Here is an 18,250-nt window from a genome sequence, read left to right as displayed (position 1 = left end):
AAAATTCTCATTTTGGAAGCTTTAAATTGGAAGAATTGACTAAGGTTGGATTTTTGAGTAAACGATCTCAGAATCGGTATTTGAAGGTTCCAACAAGTTCGTATGATGAACTCGGACTTGGGCGTATATCTGGATAGGGTTTTGGATGACCCATGAGCATTTCGGTGCCTATTGTGGAAGTTGGCATTTTGGAAGAATTTCATAAATTTGAGTTGAAGTGTATTTCAATATTATCAATGTCCGTTTTGGATTCCGAGCCTGGGAATAGCTCCATATGGTGATTCTGGTGTTGGGAGCGCGTCCGGAAGTGGATTCGGAGGTCCGAAGGTCATTTTGGGGCCATTTGGCGAATGTTAGAAATTTGAAGGTTTTTGGGAAGTTTGACCAGAAGTGGACTTTTCGATATCGGGATCGGATTTCGATTCTGGAAGTTGGAGTAGGTCCGTAATGTCAAATGTGACTTGTGTGCAAAATTTGAGGATAATCGGACGTGATATGATAGGTTTCGGCATCGATTGTAGAAGTTGAAGTTTCAAAGTTCATTAAATTTGAATTGGGGTGCGATTCATGATTTTGATGTTGTTTGATGAGATTTGAGGTCTTGAGAAAGTTTGTGTTATATTATGGGACTGGCTGGTATGATTGGACGGGGTCCCGGAGGACTCGGGTGTGTTTCAGGGTGGTTTCGGATCATTTCGTGTTGTTTTAGACTACTGTTGCTGGTATCTGGTTTCCTTCATCGCGAACGTGAAGGAAGTCCCACGTTCACGAAGAAGAAATTTTGGGGGTGCTGGATTTGGCCTTCGCGAACGGAAAGCAGTGGACGCGAACGCGAGGCACGAGCTGGGCAAGCATTCGCGAACGCGAAGAAGAAAGGAGAAGATGGGTCCGTGGTCATTGGCCTTCGCGAACACGAAGTGTGTAACGCGAACGCGAGGCAAGAACTGGTCAAGCTTTCGCGAACGCGACGCAGTGGTCGCGAACGCAAAGAAGGAAGGGAGATGGGCCTGGAAGTGCTTAGCCTTCGCGAACGCGGGTGTGGTACCACAAATGCGAAGAGGAATTTGAGGCAGCTGGGTTTTTGTCCTTCGCAAACGCGAGACGGAGGTCGCGAACGTGAAGAAGGGCCTGGCTTGGGCAGATTGTTTTAAAGACGGGGTTTGGCCATTTTTCCTCCATTTTGCATTTGGTTGGGCGATTTTTTGAGCTCTTGGAAGGGAGATTTTTGTCATCTATGTCAAGGTAAGTGATTTCCACCTATTGCAAGTTAAATACTTGGATTTTGTATGGATTTAGACATGAAAATTTGTAGAGATTTGAGATTTTAAGAGGAAAACCTAGAATTTAGTATTTGTGGATTTTGACCATGAATTTGGGCATGGAATTGGAAATGAACTATATATTTGAGTTCGTGAGGTTATGGGTAAAGTTTATCTTCAAAAACTTTCAGAATCCGGGCACGTGGGCCCGAGGGTTGCTTTATCGATTTTTCGAGCGGAGTTAGAAATTGTTATAAATTGATTAATTATGAGTATTAGAGCATATTTTGATTGGGTTGCAACTTATTTGACTAGTTTTGGAGTGACGGGTTTCGGTTTGAGGTATAGAAAGGCTTTGGAGCCAGTTATGGAATTTCGGAGCGAGGTAAGTCTCCTTTCTAACCTTGTAAGAAGGAATTAACCCCATAGGTGAACTAAATTATTGTGTGCTTCTATTTGTGGGGGCTACGTACGCACGAGGTGACGAGAGTCCGTACGTAGATACTAGCTATGCCTATGTCCGGGTAGTTTTAGGCTCACATCATGCCTTGTTGATATTGTTATTGATTTATGTTTATTGTTTGCCTTGAGAGGGAGAGGGATTGAGTTTGCTTATTAAATGTTTTTGAAAGGAGTTGAAATTGAAGAACGTAAGATTTAAAAGGGTTCGTTTGAACTTCGTAATTTCGAAAAGGATTGAGTAATGCTATAATAGCTTAAGAAATCTATGTGTAACCGCGTCGCATGTATGTTTCGCGAGCGGGGTAATTTCCTTAAAAAGCTACAAGCTGAATTTCCCTTATTTTGAAAAGAATCAAGAAAGAGATATGATTTTAATGTTAAATTTATATTTGACCGCGTCACAAGTATGATCCGCGAGCGGGGAGATTCCTTAATTTATATTTGACCGTGTTGCTCGTATGATTCGCAAGTGGGGTATTTCCTTCTACCACTCTTATGGGATCGGGTCGTTCGCCTCGGCAGGATTTATGTACCACACTCTCATGGGAGTGGGTTGTTCGCCTCGGTAGGTTAATAGATGCATCTATGGTTTGCGCCTTTCGACCCTCGGCAGTGCACAGTTTACTTCTATGCTGTATCGGGTCGTACGGCTCGGCATTTCCTATATATATATATATATTATCCTCATGGAATCGTGCATAACGTTTAGCAAGAAGCCAGTGTATCTGAGGGTTTTTTTCCTAGTTTGGATTATGATAACCTCTTTGATGAAATCAACTATATCTATATATATGCTCCGGTTATGGGGGGAACTTGCTAGTTGAGAGCTTGACTAAATTGTAAAGAGGAAAATTGTACTACGTATTTTATACTTGTTTGTTTCATATATTTACTTTGTCTCATATTCATTCACTTCTTTACTGTACCTAATATTATTGGACCACTAGTAAGTGTCGAAGACGACCCCTCGTCACTACTTCTTCGGGGTTAGGCGGGATACTTACTGGGTACACGTTAATTTACGTACTCATACTACACTTGCTGCATATTTTTGTGCAGGTCCATATATGACTAGCAGCCTGGCGGGCGCAGAGGTGTGGTTAAATGCTGACTTAGGTGATCTGCATTCCCATCTACGATCCACAGCCAACAGAGTCCCCTTCAGAGTTACTTATGTATTTTTCCGTCTAATTTGTATTCTGGACTGGTGTTGTATTTTATTTTATCTTCCTAGTTGATGCTCATGCACTTGTGACACCGGGTTTTGGGGTGATTATGGGTTGTCCTGTATTGAAATTGTTGAAAATATTATTATTTACTTTGTAAACTCCATATTTTGCTATTTAATTGAAAGAAAATATGATTTCAAAAGTAACAAAATAAGAACCTAATTAAGTATTTATTGTTGGTTGCCTGACAGTGGAGTCCGGCGCCATCACGACCTTTATGGATTTTGGGTCGTGACATGAATGCTCCTTCTCCTTTGCAGTTGCTCATTTGAACTTTGTTGAGAAGAAGGAGATTCAACATTGGTTAGAGAAGGAGGTGGAGTTGTATCCTGCACAAGTTCCACGGTCACTGGTTCTTCTTCATCGCCAAAGTATGGAAGAAAATCATATGATGTTTCTTCTCGAGTTTCCCAATCCCATGCCAATTCTTCATCAAATTCAACATCACGACTCACCACAATCTTGCCGCTACTTGGGTTGTATAGCTTGTAACCTTTTGAACTCGTATCATAGCCAACAAACACATGCTTGACACTTCGATCGTCAAGCTTTGCTCTCCCTTGATGTGGCACATGAGCATAGGCTATGCTCCCAAAGATTCTCAAGTGATTGACACTTGGCTTTCTTCCACTCCATGCTTCTTGAGGAGTTTGATCTCTAACATTCCTTGTTGGAGACCTGTTGTTCAAATAAACTGCACAAGAAACAGCTTCGGCCCAAAATTCCTTGGGTATACTTTTATCTTTCAACATACATCTAGCCATATTAAGAATCGTTCGATTCTTTCTCTCTACAACTCCATTTTGTTGGGGTGAATAAGGTACCGATAAAGGACGACGAATTCCATGAGATTGACAAAAGTCATTAAATTCTTTTGAAGTGAATTCGCCTCCTCTATCGGACCTTAAAGCTTTTATTTCATAGCCACTTTTTTTTCTACAAGTACTTTGAAATTTTTAAAAGCAGCAAAAGCTTCAGAATTTTAGTTCAAGAAATAAAACCAAGTCTCTTTATTAAAGTCATCAATGAAGAGTAGAAAGTATTTACTTTTACCAAAGGAAGGTGGATTGATTGGCCCACACACATCAGTGTGAACAAGCTGGAGCGGTTTGGTTGATCTTGACATGGCCTCCTTTGGAAAACTCCTCCTTGCATGTTTTCCAAGAAGACAAACTTCACACAATTGATTGGGATGGTTGATTGATGGTATCCCATGCACCATGTTCTTTTCTCCCATTGATTTGAGCGCTTCAAAATTCAAGTGTCCAAATCGCATGTGCCAACACCATGATTCATCTTACACATTAGCCTTCAAACACTTTGCATCAATTGTCTTAAGATTCAGAGAAAATAATCTATTCTTTATCATATGCACTTTAGCAATTAGAATTCCACTTGAATCTCTAAGCCAAAGATGCATATTTTTCATGTGGATGTCATATTTCTTTTCAAGAAGTTGGCCCAAACTCAAAATATTACTTTTTAATTTTGGCACATAATAAACATCTTGAATTAGCTTGTGACTACCATCTTTACAGGAGATCAGAATCGTACCTATCCTTCAATTTGAATCTTTGAGGAATCTCCAAAGGACACATTACCTCTCACCGTGTTATTGATCTCCACAAACTTCTCTTTGCATCAACACATATGATTGCTTGCTCCATTGTCCAAATACCACGAGCTGCAATCATCCCTGTCTTCTTCCTTGAGTGCCATCAACAGCGTTGACTCAACTTCTTTTTTCTTGTCGTCAACAAGGTTAGCTTTTTCTTCAACATTGCTACGACATTCCCAAGAGTAATGGCCAAATTTATAACAATTATAACACTCAATTTTGGATTTGTCATACCTTTGTCCATTATTTTCTTGGTAGTAGTCACGTCCACTTCCTCCTCTATGTCCACGACCACGACCTTTGAATGTCTGGTGGATTTTAACTTCATTGTTGAAGTTGTTACCGTTACTTCTTTCTCTTCCATGACCACCACGGCCTCTGCCTCGCCCATTTCCTCGATAACTCTCTTCACCTCCATAATCCTTAAAGGATGCCTGACACTACAAAAAAAACTGAAATTAACTACGAACGCCATCGCTAATCTGTCGCTAAAATGCTCGTAGCTAGCAGTATTTCTTGATAATCCGTTGCTAATCCGTCGCTAAATGAGATTAGCGACGAATTTTTCTGTTTAGCTATAGAATTTGTCCGTCGCTAAAACCTAATTTTTTAGTAGTGTGAGTTTTAAGAAGTTGCTCCAATGGCACTTCTTGTCTCCTCTTGATCTTTTCTTCATGGGCCTGTAAAGAACCCTCCAATTGCTCTACCATCATAGAGTCTAAATCTTTAGACTCCTCAATAGCACACACCACAAAATCAAATTTAGGTGTTAAAGTGCGAAAGATCTTTTCTACCACACGGACATCTTTTATGTCCTCCCCATATCTTCTTAATTGATTTACAAAAGCCTTCACTTTTGAACAATAATCCGAAATGCATTCGCATTCTTTCATTTTTAAAACTTCAAAATCAGCCCTTAGAGTTTGAAGTTTTACCTTCCTCACCTTGTCAACTCCTTGAAGAGAATTTTGTAAAATCCCCCAAGCTTCCTTTGAGGTGGTAGCATCTGCCACCTTCTCAAACATGGCATCATCCAAACATTGGTGGATGAGCGTGAGGGCATGTTGATCCTTCTTCCTCGTCTTTGCCAAGACCTCTTTTTCATTTAGTTTGTTAGTCTTTTGTACGTCAATTGGTGATTTTGAAAGTGAATTAAAATATCAGCATTAATATTTGCATTTAGTTTGTAGGTTCAAATATGATCAACAGTTATGATCACAGCTTGCTAACATCAATGACCAAAATTTTAGAAGATGACTTTGTGTGAAATTTTAATAAATTAATTAGAGGATCAGAATTGCAACGTCAATTTTTGGGTCAAAATTTATATGTTTCAGTCACTTTTATATTTCTATTAATTAAGCTATACTAAAATGACTTTTATGTTACAGAAAGAAAGAAAACTGATTTTTGTGTTACAAAGTTTAATTTGAATAAATTTACCCTCCATTTGGAAAAGTTACTCGTTTTGTTTCACAACACAAACTGTTACAAAGTTTAACTTGATGATCCTTGATAAAATTTACCCTCCAATTATCAATGAATTTTGTCACAATTTTAGTTTCCGTATAAAGTTTTAGGTTTGTGTACGATACAACATGAATACACATGCAAGCATATACACTACACATATATCCATATTCACATAAAGATGCTCATTATTTTCTTTATACGTAGAACAGTATAAGAGCATATTGTTTTTATACAACTTTTGAGCAGGTTAGGCTATACACAACACAACTTTCTTAGTCCTATGTTAGAAACTTACACACAACAAACAATCCAAAAGCCAATCCTTCCAAATTGAGTAGCAATTAAGCAGAAAGAAAAAAGAAAAAGAAACAGTATTAAAAAACCACACATCTGTCCTCGTTTTGTCGCACGTAACAAACCCAAACATCACCAATTAAAGCTGATAGCCTCAAAATGCAGGTTTTCTGCCAAGCCAGAAGCACATATTTTGGCAACTTCATGTCTCATGCTCTGTGGCCCGCAAACTACAACTCCAACATCTGATGCTTTGCAATCAAAAAGTATTCCTGCATGTCACGCAATTCAAATAATTAGTTCCTTTCATAACAATTATTTCAAGAAGATTGGTGTGTGTGAGCGCTAAGGGCGGAGCTAGAGCCGACAAAGGGTGGTGAGTTGAACATCTTTTGTCGGAAAAAATTATACTATGTATACTAGTTAAATATTACTAGTATTACTTTTTATACATATATATTAAATTGTAAAATTTTAGCGAAATTTCTGAATGAGTGAACTAACAAGAATTAGTAAACTCACTTTTTAGATCAGGCCTTGCACCATAATGCACCTTAGTGGCTTGAACAAGAGACTGGTGGGGAAGACTTTCCAGTTCCCTTTCTGTACCACATAATAAACCTGCAGGTGAACTTGTAGGGGTAGGTAGTTCCACATTCTGAATTTGTTTCCCTTCAGCTTCATTGTCCCTTTTTTGCCACATAAAAATGATGCTGGTGGCAATAAAAATGGAGGCACAAACCAAGAACATGTCCCAAATGATTTTTGCACTGTAGTGATAGAGCCTGCCATCGCGCTCAATTGGGTATATGGAGTAACGTGTGACAATGCCTAACAAAAGGAGAAACATGATAAAAGAGGACGAAATTATCGCGCCGAGCCATAGCCAACTTCTTGGGCCAAGGGCTGCAGAAATGGCGGAGTCATTTGGATTATGTTTGAACACTATTGTCTGGATGAGTTGCTTGTGATGGGCACTTTCAATGTTATGTTCTTGTCCATTTTCTCTAGTAATATAGGCTTCGATTTGCAAATCTAATTTGGAAATATCAGCAGGAGTGGTGGAGAGAGGAAGCAAGAGGTCTAGCATTGTGAGATCAGCTGTGTCCTTGAAAGCTGAAATTAGGATCAGCTTTGGTACTTTGGTGTTGGGTTGTGTGCTTCTGTAAATGAGCTCTCGGATTATGGAAATCATGGGAGTAATTCCGCTTCCTCCACTGACCATCACTAGGCACTCTCGACTGCAATGCCACATTGTTTTCGTTAAAATCGTTGTAATAATGCATCACTAATGAATTATGAATGTAATTTACATACAACGATAATGCAAAGAACTTTTATAGTATCAGTGTTTTTACTTTATTGTAGAAGGTAGCACGTACATTATTTTTCCAGTTTAATAATCCTACTTTTAATTATGGACGATTTACTTTAGTTATTTTTTAGATGACCTAGTGAAAACATTAGAAGTGTATAGAAGCTAAACTGATAATGAATTACAAGAGAAATAATTTAACTCTCAAATTTACATCAAGTTGAGCAACAACTACTAAGATTATGTGTTCAACGAGCAAATATTTGAATATAAATCAAGAGCAGTTTGATTATATGATATACTCTCCTTTTTTATCTATTCCAAAAAGAATGAAATATTTATGTATTCAACTTTAAACTTTTCGTTTTACCCTTAATAATAACATGATTTTATGAGGGCAAAATGTTTATGACATGGTTTAGACTATGAGTTTCAAAAATATTTTTTTCTTTTTAAATTATGTGTCCAATCAAATATCTTTTTATAAAGTGGGACAGAGGGAGTAATATTTAGACAAAGAGAAATGTTTCTTTTTAAAGATCAAAGTATCAAAGCGCGCAGATCTTTAGCAAATGTTGGTTGGTATTTTATACTAGACAAAAGTTTTCGCATGCTATCTCAAGTAAACATATAAGTAAAACGTATGAATAAAAGAAAAAAATATAAAAACACGAATGCATTAGTGAAAAATAAGAAGAAGGAAAGGTCTCGAGGTAATTAACATGGATGATTGCATTTTAAATTAAGTACCTTTAATTAATGTAAACTACATGAAGATCCCATGATTTTCCATGTCAACATTAGAGGAGAGAGAACTGTAATTATTCTTTTACTTTCTCCTTATTGAGGGGCATTTTTGGCCCTTGTTTGTTTAATTTATATATACCGATAATGTAAAGAACTTCTATAATATCGTTTTTTTTTACTTTTTTGTAATGTCATATCTTATTTTTCAGCTTAATAATCCTGCTTATTATGGATGATTGCATTTAGTTATTTTTTTAGAGGGCCTAGTGAAAAAATTAGAAGTGTATAGAAGCTAAACTGATCATGAATTACAAGAGATCTGTAGAAACAACTTCACTTTCAAACTCACATCAAGTCGAGCAACAACTACTAAGATGATGTGTTCAGCGAGCAGATTTTGAACATAAATCAAGAGTAGTTTGATTATATGATACACTTTCCTTTTTAGCTTATCCCAAAAAAAAACAAAATATACGTATTCAAGTTTAAACTTTTCGTTTTACCCTTAATAGTATAATTTTATAGGGGAAAAAATGTTTATGACATGGTTTAAACTACAAGTTTCAAAAGTATTTTTTTTTTAAATTCTTTGTTCAATCAAATATTTGTTCATGAGGTGGGACGGAGGGAGTATATATTTACAAAGAGAACTGTTCCCCTTTAAAGATCAAAGAGCCAAAGCGCGCAGATCATTAGCAAATGTCATGGTTGGTACTTTATACTAGACAAAAGTTTTCGCATGATATCTCAAGTAATAATTTAAGTAAAACGTATGAATAAAAGAAACAAATATAAAAACACGAATGCATGGTGAAAAATAAGAACAAGGTCTTGAGGTAAAATCACCTAACTAATTAACATGGATGATTATATATATATATATATATATATATATATATATATATATATATATATATATGTATATATAGGTTTCCGCCTTGGTACTTACCTTAAGAAATGAGATGATGAAGGTCCATAGGGTCCCTCTGTTGAGATTTGAAGATGATCCGGAGAAGAAGAAAGTTGTTTTTCTAACTTTTGACTCCAACTTCCCATGCATTTAATGACAACACTGAGTTTATCTGCCTCCAAATTACTGTTAGAAATTACAGTAAATGGATGCCACTGCAACTTGGATACGCTTGGCACATTTACAAACAAGATGCTTGTAGGGTTGTACGTCAATGCTGTAAAGTGAAAATAAGTACGTACATCCATTAATATACTACTATACTAGCTTCTTTAACATCTTGAAAAGGTAACTAATTAACATGCTTAGGTAAGTGCAAAGATTATATTCACCTGGATTTTTGGAAAAGGTGAGTTCAATAGCTCTACAAGGTAAAAGACGTGCAGAAATTAATCGAGCCCTTCGTTTAGACTGTAAGAATCTCAAGTATCGGTCGATCACAAAGAGAAAAATTCCAGGGATGATCATGCATGTATAGGCAGCACCAACATGCAATAGGTAGAAGAAGATGTAGAGAGTATAGAGCTGATGTGTGTAGAAGAATACTTCAAACATCTTTCTCCTGATCTTGTACAAACTAGTACACCACATTGCTATTGCAACCAAGGCAGCAATTTCTCCAGCCACATTGGATACGTAGGTACTGCTCCATTCTAACATCTGCAAAAAAATTGTATTTAGTTGTAGGACTAATTAAAGACAGAGGCGAATCCAAAATCTAGTTAGCCTTGGTAGACTCAAATTGAGTGATCGTACTATTTAATATGTATACCGTTTAACTCTTTTGTTTACATATATATATATATATATATATATATATATATATATATATATATATATATAACATAACATAGTTTCGAACTGAAAGTAATAAGTTCAGGTGAATCTACAGATTTCACCCTAAAGTCATTTGTCAGTAAACTTATCGTCCAAAGATATATACCCTCCGTTACATATGATTGAACCTTTTCGGAGTACGAGGATCAAATTGACTAATTTTTTGTGTGAATTCGGCTATAACTTCTTTAAGTTATTGAAATAAAATTTACATATTTAAAAACTACAGTACTATAATAAGTCACAGAAATTAACAATTCAAAATATTTAAAAACTATTTACAATAAACATGGTAAAAAAAAAACGTGTTTGACTCCCTAAATAGGAGTGATAAGTTCATTCTTTTTGAAATAGAGAGAGCAATAACTAAGAGCTCCAAATACTAAAAGAATATTGTCAAGGATATATGTCAACAAACCTCTATCATTTGATGAGAGACGGCATAGTATATGACGAAGCCAACACTATGGAGAATGGCAAGAGCCATTGAGGCATGACCAAGCCAGATATGATACTTAACGCTTGATTCTGAGGTTAGCCCAACCAGCGGCAAAATTGAAGACAATCGGGTCACAGGGAAAAACAAAAACGCATAGCAAATATTCCCAAGGTAGCCAAGCCTTAAAGATACACTTCGAAACTTTGCCATCCACCTGCAAATTACCCAAAATACCGATCCATTGATAAGAAGAGGCGGATCGATGTTGTAATATTAGTTCAACTGAATTCAACAGTTTTTACGCGGAACATAGATATATATTTACATATCAACAATAGGATTCAACTGTTTAATTTTAAGAAGTAGAAAAACCTACACTTTCTCTCCAGCGTTGTGCATATGGAGATGACCAAAGCTGATATAGACGTAGTTTGATAAAGACCAAACTAGAAGGGCGATAAACATAACAGCAAAGGCAAGCTCAACGGCGTTCACAATTCCCAGAGGAGCCATCGCAAGCACAGGCCGTTTCCATGAACGAAAATATTGCCCCTTATTGCTATTACTACTGCAAAAATTCACCAACCAGTCACAAAATTATAACATGCCGAGAATATATAATTATGTTATCTTTTTGTTCCTTCAACGTGATAAATATTAATGGCTGAGAACGAGAAGATGAAATTAAGTAATTAACTAATTACCTCTGATCAGAACTTGACTTGCTGTAAAGATGAAGATAGATGCAGCTCAGAGCAGCTATCAACATTATAGGAAATGTAAATAAAAGAAGATTTATCCCTGCAGTAAAGAAGTGTCAATTAGGTTTAGGGCAAAGGTCCAAATATGCTCCTGAACTTTAGGAAATGGTTCAGATTTGGCGTTATATTTACTTGGAAAAACGGGAAGAAATTAAACTAAGCTAATTTAATTAATCACTACCTTGTTCTCTGAAATATGTGGAGTTGAGCTTGATTTTGAGCTGGGGAGTCCATGAATCTTTGTAAGTCTTTGTAGGTAACATTATCCAGATGAAGAGCCATCCAACAAAAACCAATAGCAAAACAATTTTCCACACGAATCTGCTTCCCATCTTTGCCTAAATTGTGATCGTTTCTTGAATTGAATTACTACTATCTTGATCGTTGTTGCATATACATATGCATGCGATGAGATTGGCTTATAAAAGAGATGTTGTAGCGTTTACTTTTTGTCATTGATGTTAGCTACTAATTCCCTTGCGTAGACTTCTCAAGTACTGGAACTATCTCAGTTTTTTTAATCGAGATTTTTTTAGGTCTTTAGCAGTTTATTAAATGCGCCTACAAGATTTATTTGCCTTTCAATAAACTGGAAGAGTCACTTTACCTCTTTTGCCGATCAAGGTAAAAAAAGATTTTAAGTTATATGTATTGTGTCAATTTGAGACATATTTATACCATTAGGTCATCTTTATCTGTTGGAATACTTACCCGTATTTTGAAGAGATTTATCGGTAGATATCCTTAAAGTAACGTGATAGTATAAAAATTTCTTTACACCGACCTACGATATACATAAGTTATATTCAAGAAAATTATACTCATTTTGTCTCAATTTATATGAAGGAACGAATGTGAAAGGAACTTAATTTTCAGTGTGAATTTACACGTATAGATTCTTAAAGTTTATTAAAAAAAATTATATATTTTAAAATAACAAAAATTTATTATAAGTCAACTAGTTAACAAGTACTAGCAATAACTTGGAATGATGAGGGATAAGTTGACCACAGGCATAGCAAATAGGAATGGATGCATCGATTCAAAAGATAATTTAATTAAAAGATTTCCTTTTATTTAAAGAAATTGGATGAATGAAAAATTCCAAGTTCAGATGGTACTAGCACTGCAAGTACAGTTGACTAACTAGACATAGAGTTGCAGTACACAAATCATGTAGTACGTTCAAGGGTTGGCAATCTGATGGATTTCATTTTAAGTACTACTGGATATATAAACTATATATATGATTTTTCTTTGTAATTGTTTAAACAGGTATCGTGGGCGAATTTCTTTTCGTAAAAAGAAAAAATAGCAAATGCATAATACATTTAAGAATGCGAATAGAAAGTGTTTCAGTATTGAATTGAGTGAATCGTAAAAACTTGAACGATAATAATACTCTTTGTTACATAGTATTTATTCTAAATCTGTAACATGCCACCTTACATTCTTTTTCCAAACACGGAAAAAATTTTGTTTGTGGGTGTACGTATTCTAACCCTTTTCTCTCGAAACTATGATTATTTTATGTTTGTCCCGTCTAAAAGTTTAATCATTTGGAAAGGAGGCACACTGGTTACATATTTTAGGTTTGCAAAGAAATATACATGATAAACTTTACGTAAAGTATACAAGAAATTGAAGCTGGAGAAAGGAATAAAGGAGGTAAGAGAAGGAGAAAAAAGGCAACTGATTAACTGATCACATGTCGACACTACATTGCTCGACGTTGTCTAAAGTTAAGAACTGACTGTAGGTAAAGTAAATTGAATCCCTAAATTTACCAGGATTTTAAGAACAGATATATTGGGTGCAAGTTGCACCGTGCAACTAAGCATAGATGAAATAATCAAGGTACACGAAAGCTGATCCAAATATCATTATTATAGTTATCAAGCTCGATATGTCAAAGGCTTATGACAAGCTCAGCTGGAACTTTCTCTCAGCAGTTCTAAGAAGATTGGGGTTTGCAGAAGGGATTATTGAACTGATTCACAGATTATTATCCAATAATTGGTACTCTATTTTAATTAATGGAACCAGAAATGGTTTCTTTGGCTCTTCTAGGGGACTAAAGCAAGGGGATCCTTTATCACCTGCTTTATTTATTCTAGCTGTTGAAGCGTTGTCTAAAGCCTTGAATCAACTTCACGAGAATGAAAGATTCACAAGGTTTACTATGAATCCTAGAGGGCCTAAGATCAATCATTTAAGCTATGCTGACGACTTAGTGCTCTTTACTTCAGGGAACAAAAAGTCAGTAAAGCTCATCTTGAATGTGCTTAATGAGTACCGGGAGGCGTCTGGTCAGGAAATCAACAAAGAGAAAAGCTTCTTCTTGACGCATAAAAATTGTGATAGGAGAATCAACGGAAGGATAAGGAACTGGACGAGGTACAAACAAGCAGAATTTCCATTTACGTACCTGGGCTATCCAATTTATGTGGGAAGGAAGAAAGTGTGTTACTTCTCAAGCTTAGCAACCAAAGTTCTACACAAAACAGGGGGTTGGCAGGGAAAATTCCTTTCCATGGGGGAAAAGCTCTTATTATAAATCATGTTTTGCAATCTCAGATTTTCTATCTATTAGCTGCCATAGTTTCACCCAAGACCATAATAAGGCAAATTGAAATGTATTTATCTAATTTCTTCTGGGGTCAGAATGAAGGGAAGAACAAACATCACTGGAGCTCTTAGGGTAACATGAGCTATCCTTACTCAGAGGAAGGTGTAGGCTTCAAAGATTGCAAGATATATGTAGCTCATTTGAAGCAAAGAGATGGTGGAGGTTCACAAGTGAAGATAATCTATGGACCAAATTTCTGCTGGCCAAGTATTGTCCTAGATCTAACCCTATATCTAAAATTCAAAATACCAAAGACTCTAGTATTTGGAGAACCCTACTACAAATTAGAGAAAAAATAGAGCACAAACATTATGTGGTTGGTAAATGAGGGCAACATGCTGTTCTGGTGGGACAACTGGTCCAACCTAGGCCCCATACATCAACTATATAACTCTAGCAATAAGCCTGGCAATAGAAAATTTGTGACTTCATCCGAAATAGTACATGGAACTCAGACCTCCTCGAAAGCACTGTACCACAATATTTTGTTGATGATATTTTAAAAGTGGAGATCGGAGACACTCAATGTAAAGACAAGGCTATCTAGACTCTAAATCCTCATGGGACCTTCTCCTATGCCAGTGCTTTCCAAGTCTTAAGGCAGAAACATGAACCAACTCCATTCTTAACTAATGTTTGGTGTAATGTAGTTCCTTTTAAGATCTCCTTTCTCTGTTGGAGAATGATGAAGAGAAAGCTATCTCTGGATGACACGGTCCACCTTTTTGTCTTCAACACAGTCTCTCGATGCACTTGCTGTAGAATCCCAAGGCAGGAAACTCACAATCATGTCTTCACGTCAGGAGAATGCGCTCTCAAGGTTTGGAACCTCATTTCCAAACCTCTCGGTATTCATGTCAGAGGTATGAGTATTATGAATATTATTAAGCAATGGTGGAATAGACCTGCCACAAACATCGTACACAAAATTCTCCTCCTGATCACCCCTACAATCACCTGCTGGGAATTGTGGAAAGCAAGGTGCGCTAAAAAGTATGGCAGTAAGTCCACCAATGTTGCTAGAATCTGCCAACAAATTTTATTCCAAGTCAAAATTGCGATGGGAAAAAGGTTCAGCCAGATGGATTGGGGTTGGAGCTGGCACACGGTTTGCGACATTTCAGAACCCTACAAGCCATGTCTCAGATGTAAGATGGTCAAATGGCTCAGACCAGAGGAGAATACCTGGAAACTAAATACGGATGGAAGTTATATGGCAGTACAAGGGAGAGCAGGAGCAGGCGGCGTTGTTAGGAAGAGAAATGGTCATTTGGTAATGGCATTTGCAACTCCAATACAATTCTCAACTAATAAATTCTCAGAAGCACAGGCTGCTCTTCAGGGAATATTGTGGTGTTGCCAATAAGGTTTTGCGGGGTTGATCCTAGAACTTGATTCAATTCTAGTAGTTAACATGATTCTTGGCACAACTAATATTCCCTGGAGACTACAAAGGGATATTGGTAAAATCCAGAAGAAAGTCACACAACATGGAATCAAAGTACAACATTGCTATAGGGAAGGAAATCATGTAGCAGATTTCTTGGCCAAATATGCAACAACTTTGGATGATGAATGCATGTACTACCATGAAGCTAACCTCCCTAGTGAAGCTAGAGGAGCAATAAGGATGGATAGAATGCAAATCCCCTCTTTCAGAATTAAAACTACTAAACACTCAGGGTGATACTTTGATCCACCTTAGGATGATGCTTTCACACATGGAGGTATGATGGTGTTATCGTCTTAAGCTATACAACCTCCATGTTGCGTAGTGCCTTAGGAACAAAGTTATTGTTACGTCATACAAGTGCCCCAGTGCACACCATCTTTAAGTTTCGACATCAACACGGTATCAAGGTTTCTACTTAATGTTCAAGACAATTTTTGCTACTTCTGTACCAAGTCTTGCGGAGGTTTTGGTTTATGCCCCCTCCTTGTATTTTTAATATACATGTTAGGGGATTAAAAAAAAAAAAGAGAAAAATCAAACAAGCCCGTCAATTTGCGTCGCCATTCAACTAGTTGTTATAGGACCTCTAAGACAGTGGCAGATCTAGAGTATCGCGTATGGGTTTACGGGAACCCAGCAGAGGCAGAGCCAAAATTTAAACCTTTTGGGTTCGGAATTGTAATATTTTTAAGTTATTGGGTTTTAAATTAACAAGTTGTACGTATTCAATGGATTTCTTGAGACAAATACATAGTTTGAACAAAAGCTATTGGGTTCGGCCGAACCCGCGTCCCGCACTCTGCCTCCGCCCCTGGAACCCAGTTACTTTTGCTTAGATCCTTTTTATATATTAAGAAGTTTACTAAAAATTTATAAATATTTGATTGTGAATCCCGTTATTATTGTAAATTTACTTGAAGTTGACGTAGAAACTCATAATTTTTAAATTCTGAATCCGCCACTTCTCTAAGACCATATTAGCTGGTAAAAGCAACATTATTATCCTTCAGAACAAATAGTTTATCCCAACTCTAGGATCCGAAGACAGTTACCTGAAGGACATGAGCAACCTCAGCTTAAAAATACTACTCTTGTTATGACATTAATTCCAAATACTCTTGAGGGCACCCATAACAGCTGCGGGTACCTATTTCCAGAACCGAATTAATTAATTAGCAGCCCCCGAAATATTTGTACTAGTTTGATTTAACCTGATGAAAAAGAAATAGTTTTAAAATCTTCTTCTTTTAAAATAGAATAGAGCTTGTGTAAGATGAAACAATGTCCATAAACTGTAATGAAGAAAAAAAGATTTGGGAGGTTGTCATGGACTACGAATTGTAAAATGGAACAAATAAATCTTTTATAGTAAACTTGGATTGAGGCATTGTTATTGTTTTTTATGTGCAAAAGTATATATAGTAGTACAAAATTGCCAATGAAAAATTACAGGAGGAATATAACTCCTATGATAATGCCACAGGAGTGTTGATATTTGCAATATAGACAAATTTCTGTAGCAAAATGTTTAAGCAGAAAGTGGCTCCCTGAGGTTGTATCTTAGCTTCTGGGAGAAAAAGTCAACAATTAGTATATTACTACGTATCTATCAATGTCACGACGAACTAGACAGCTAAATAGAGGTGGAGATGGACAAAAACAGAGGTTCCGGATCAAGATTTTATGACACAATAAATCGCCCTTGATGCCAAGTTTGTTAATGGGTTGGTGCAATGTCACGATCCGAAATTCCCACCTTCGGAATCGTGATAGCGCCTAACATTTCACTTACTAGGCAAGCCAACGTTAGAATAATATTAGTCATTTTAGAATATTTTTTTTAAAATTAATTAATAACAAAGGAACAAATGCGGAAATAAAGTCTGAAATAAAGTGAATAATCCATAATACTAGCGACGTCTGAATACCATCCCAGAATTTGTGTCACAAGTGCACGAGCTTCTACAATAATACAAATAAGGGTCTGAATAAAATAAGTTGTCTGAAAGAATGCACACGACTAAAATAAAGTAGAAGGGGATTTCAGAACTGCGAACGCCGTGCAACCATACCTCAAGTCTCCACTAGTAGCTGAATCTGAGTACAATCTACAGTACGCCGTTGGGATCAACTCCAGAATCTGCACAAGAAATGTAGAGTGTAGTATGAGTACAACCGACCTCATGTACTTTGTAAGTGTTGAGCCTAACCTCGACGAAATAGTGACGAGGCTAAGGCAAGTCACTTACATTAACTTGTACGCAATAATAGTAATAACAACAATAATAGAAATAAAACAAGTAACTCATTTCAACAGTTGAAGCCAACTCGGCAGTCATAACCAACTATTATTTCAATCAATTTTTGTTGCAGCGTGCAACCCTCTCCAACAATATAATTCTTCAATAAATTTATGTTGCGGCGTGCAACTCGCTCCAACCATATAATTTAACAACTCTTAAATATAATAAAAATACTCCAATAAATATCACATTTAGTAAAAAATTATTAGGCAAGAATGCACACAATATTTATAAATTATTTAGGAACAAGTAATGATAAGTAGCAATTAATTGTGGAAATCAGGGAGAAAATAGGCAATTTACTTTCTAATATACTAAATGACAAGTAGCAATTAAGTCACATAAGTTAAATAAATATGTAACAATTATAGCATGGATTCAAGGCATAATATTAAGCAAGGAATATGACAGAAACAATCAATATAATAATTAATTCATATCTTAAATTAATTTATGATTTC

The 18,250-nt window shown here is 36.4% G+C and overlaps 1 protein-coding gene across 1 annotated transcript; it reads right to left on the bottom strand.

Moving 5' to 3' along the window:
• Positions 1-6,208: 6,208 nt before the first annotated feature.
• Positions 6,209-11,953, bottom strand: LOC104097932 (ferric reduction oxidase 4-like). Its single transcript, XM_070197205.1, has 8 exons — positions 11,586-11,953; positions 11,348-11,444; positions 11,020-11,211; positions 10,623-10,857; positions 9,700-10,027; positions 9,347-9,584; positions 6,858-7,576; positions 6,209-6,607 (listed from the first exon to the last, which is right to left on the bottom strand). The coding sequence occupies exons 1-8, from the start codon at positions 11,734-11,736 to the stop codon at positions 6,468-6,470; spliced, it is 2,100 nt and encodes a 699-aa protein (XP_070053306.1). The 5' UTR covers positions 11,737-11,953; the 3' UTR covers positions 6,209-6,467.
• Between the last annotated feature and the right edge of the window lie 6,297 nt (positions 11,954-18,250).

This window comes from Nicotiana tomentosiformis, chromosome 3, assembly GCF_000390325.3.
Source record: "Nicotiana tomentosiformis chromosome 3, ASM39032v3, whole genome shotgun sequence".
Lineage (NCBI taxonomy): Eukaryota > Viridiplantae > Streptophyta > Magnoliopsida > Solanales > Solanaceae > Nicotiana > Nicotiana tomentosiformis.
The sequence above is the reverse complement of the archived record's forward strand: the minus strand, read 5'-3'. Positions and strand labels throughout refer to the sequence as shown.

Coding starts and splice junctions, on each gene's coding strand:
- LOC104097932 (XM_070197205.1), bottom strand. CDS start 11,736: ATGGGAAGCAGATTCGTGTGGAAAATTGTTTTGCTATTGGTTTTTGTT. Junction 7,577..9,346: donor TCATCATCTCATTTCTTAAG/GTAAGTACCAAG, acceptor GTGGCATTGCAG/TCGAGAGTGCCTAGTGATGG. Junction 6,608..6,857: donor TGCAAGGCCTGATCTAAAAA/GTGAGTTTACTA, acceptor CGTGACATGCAG/GAATACTTTTTGATTGCAAA.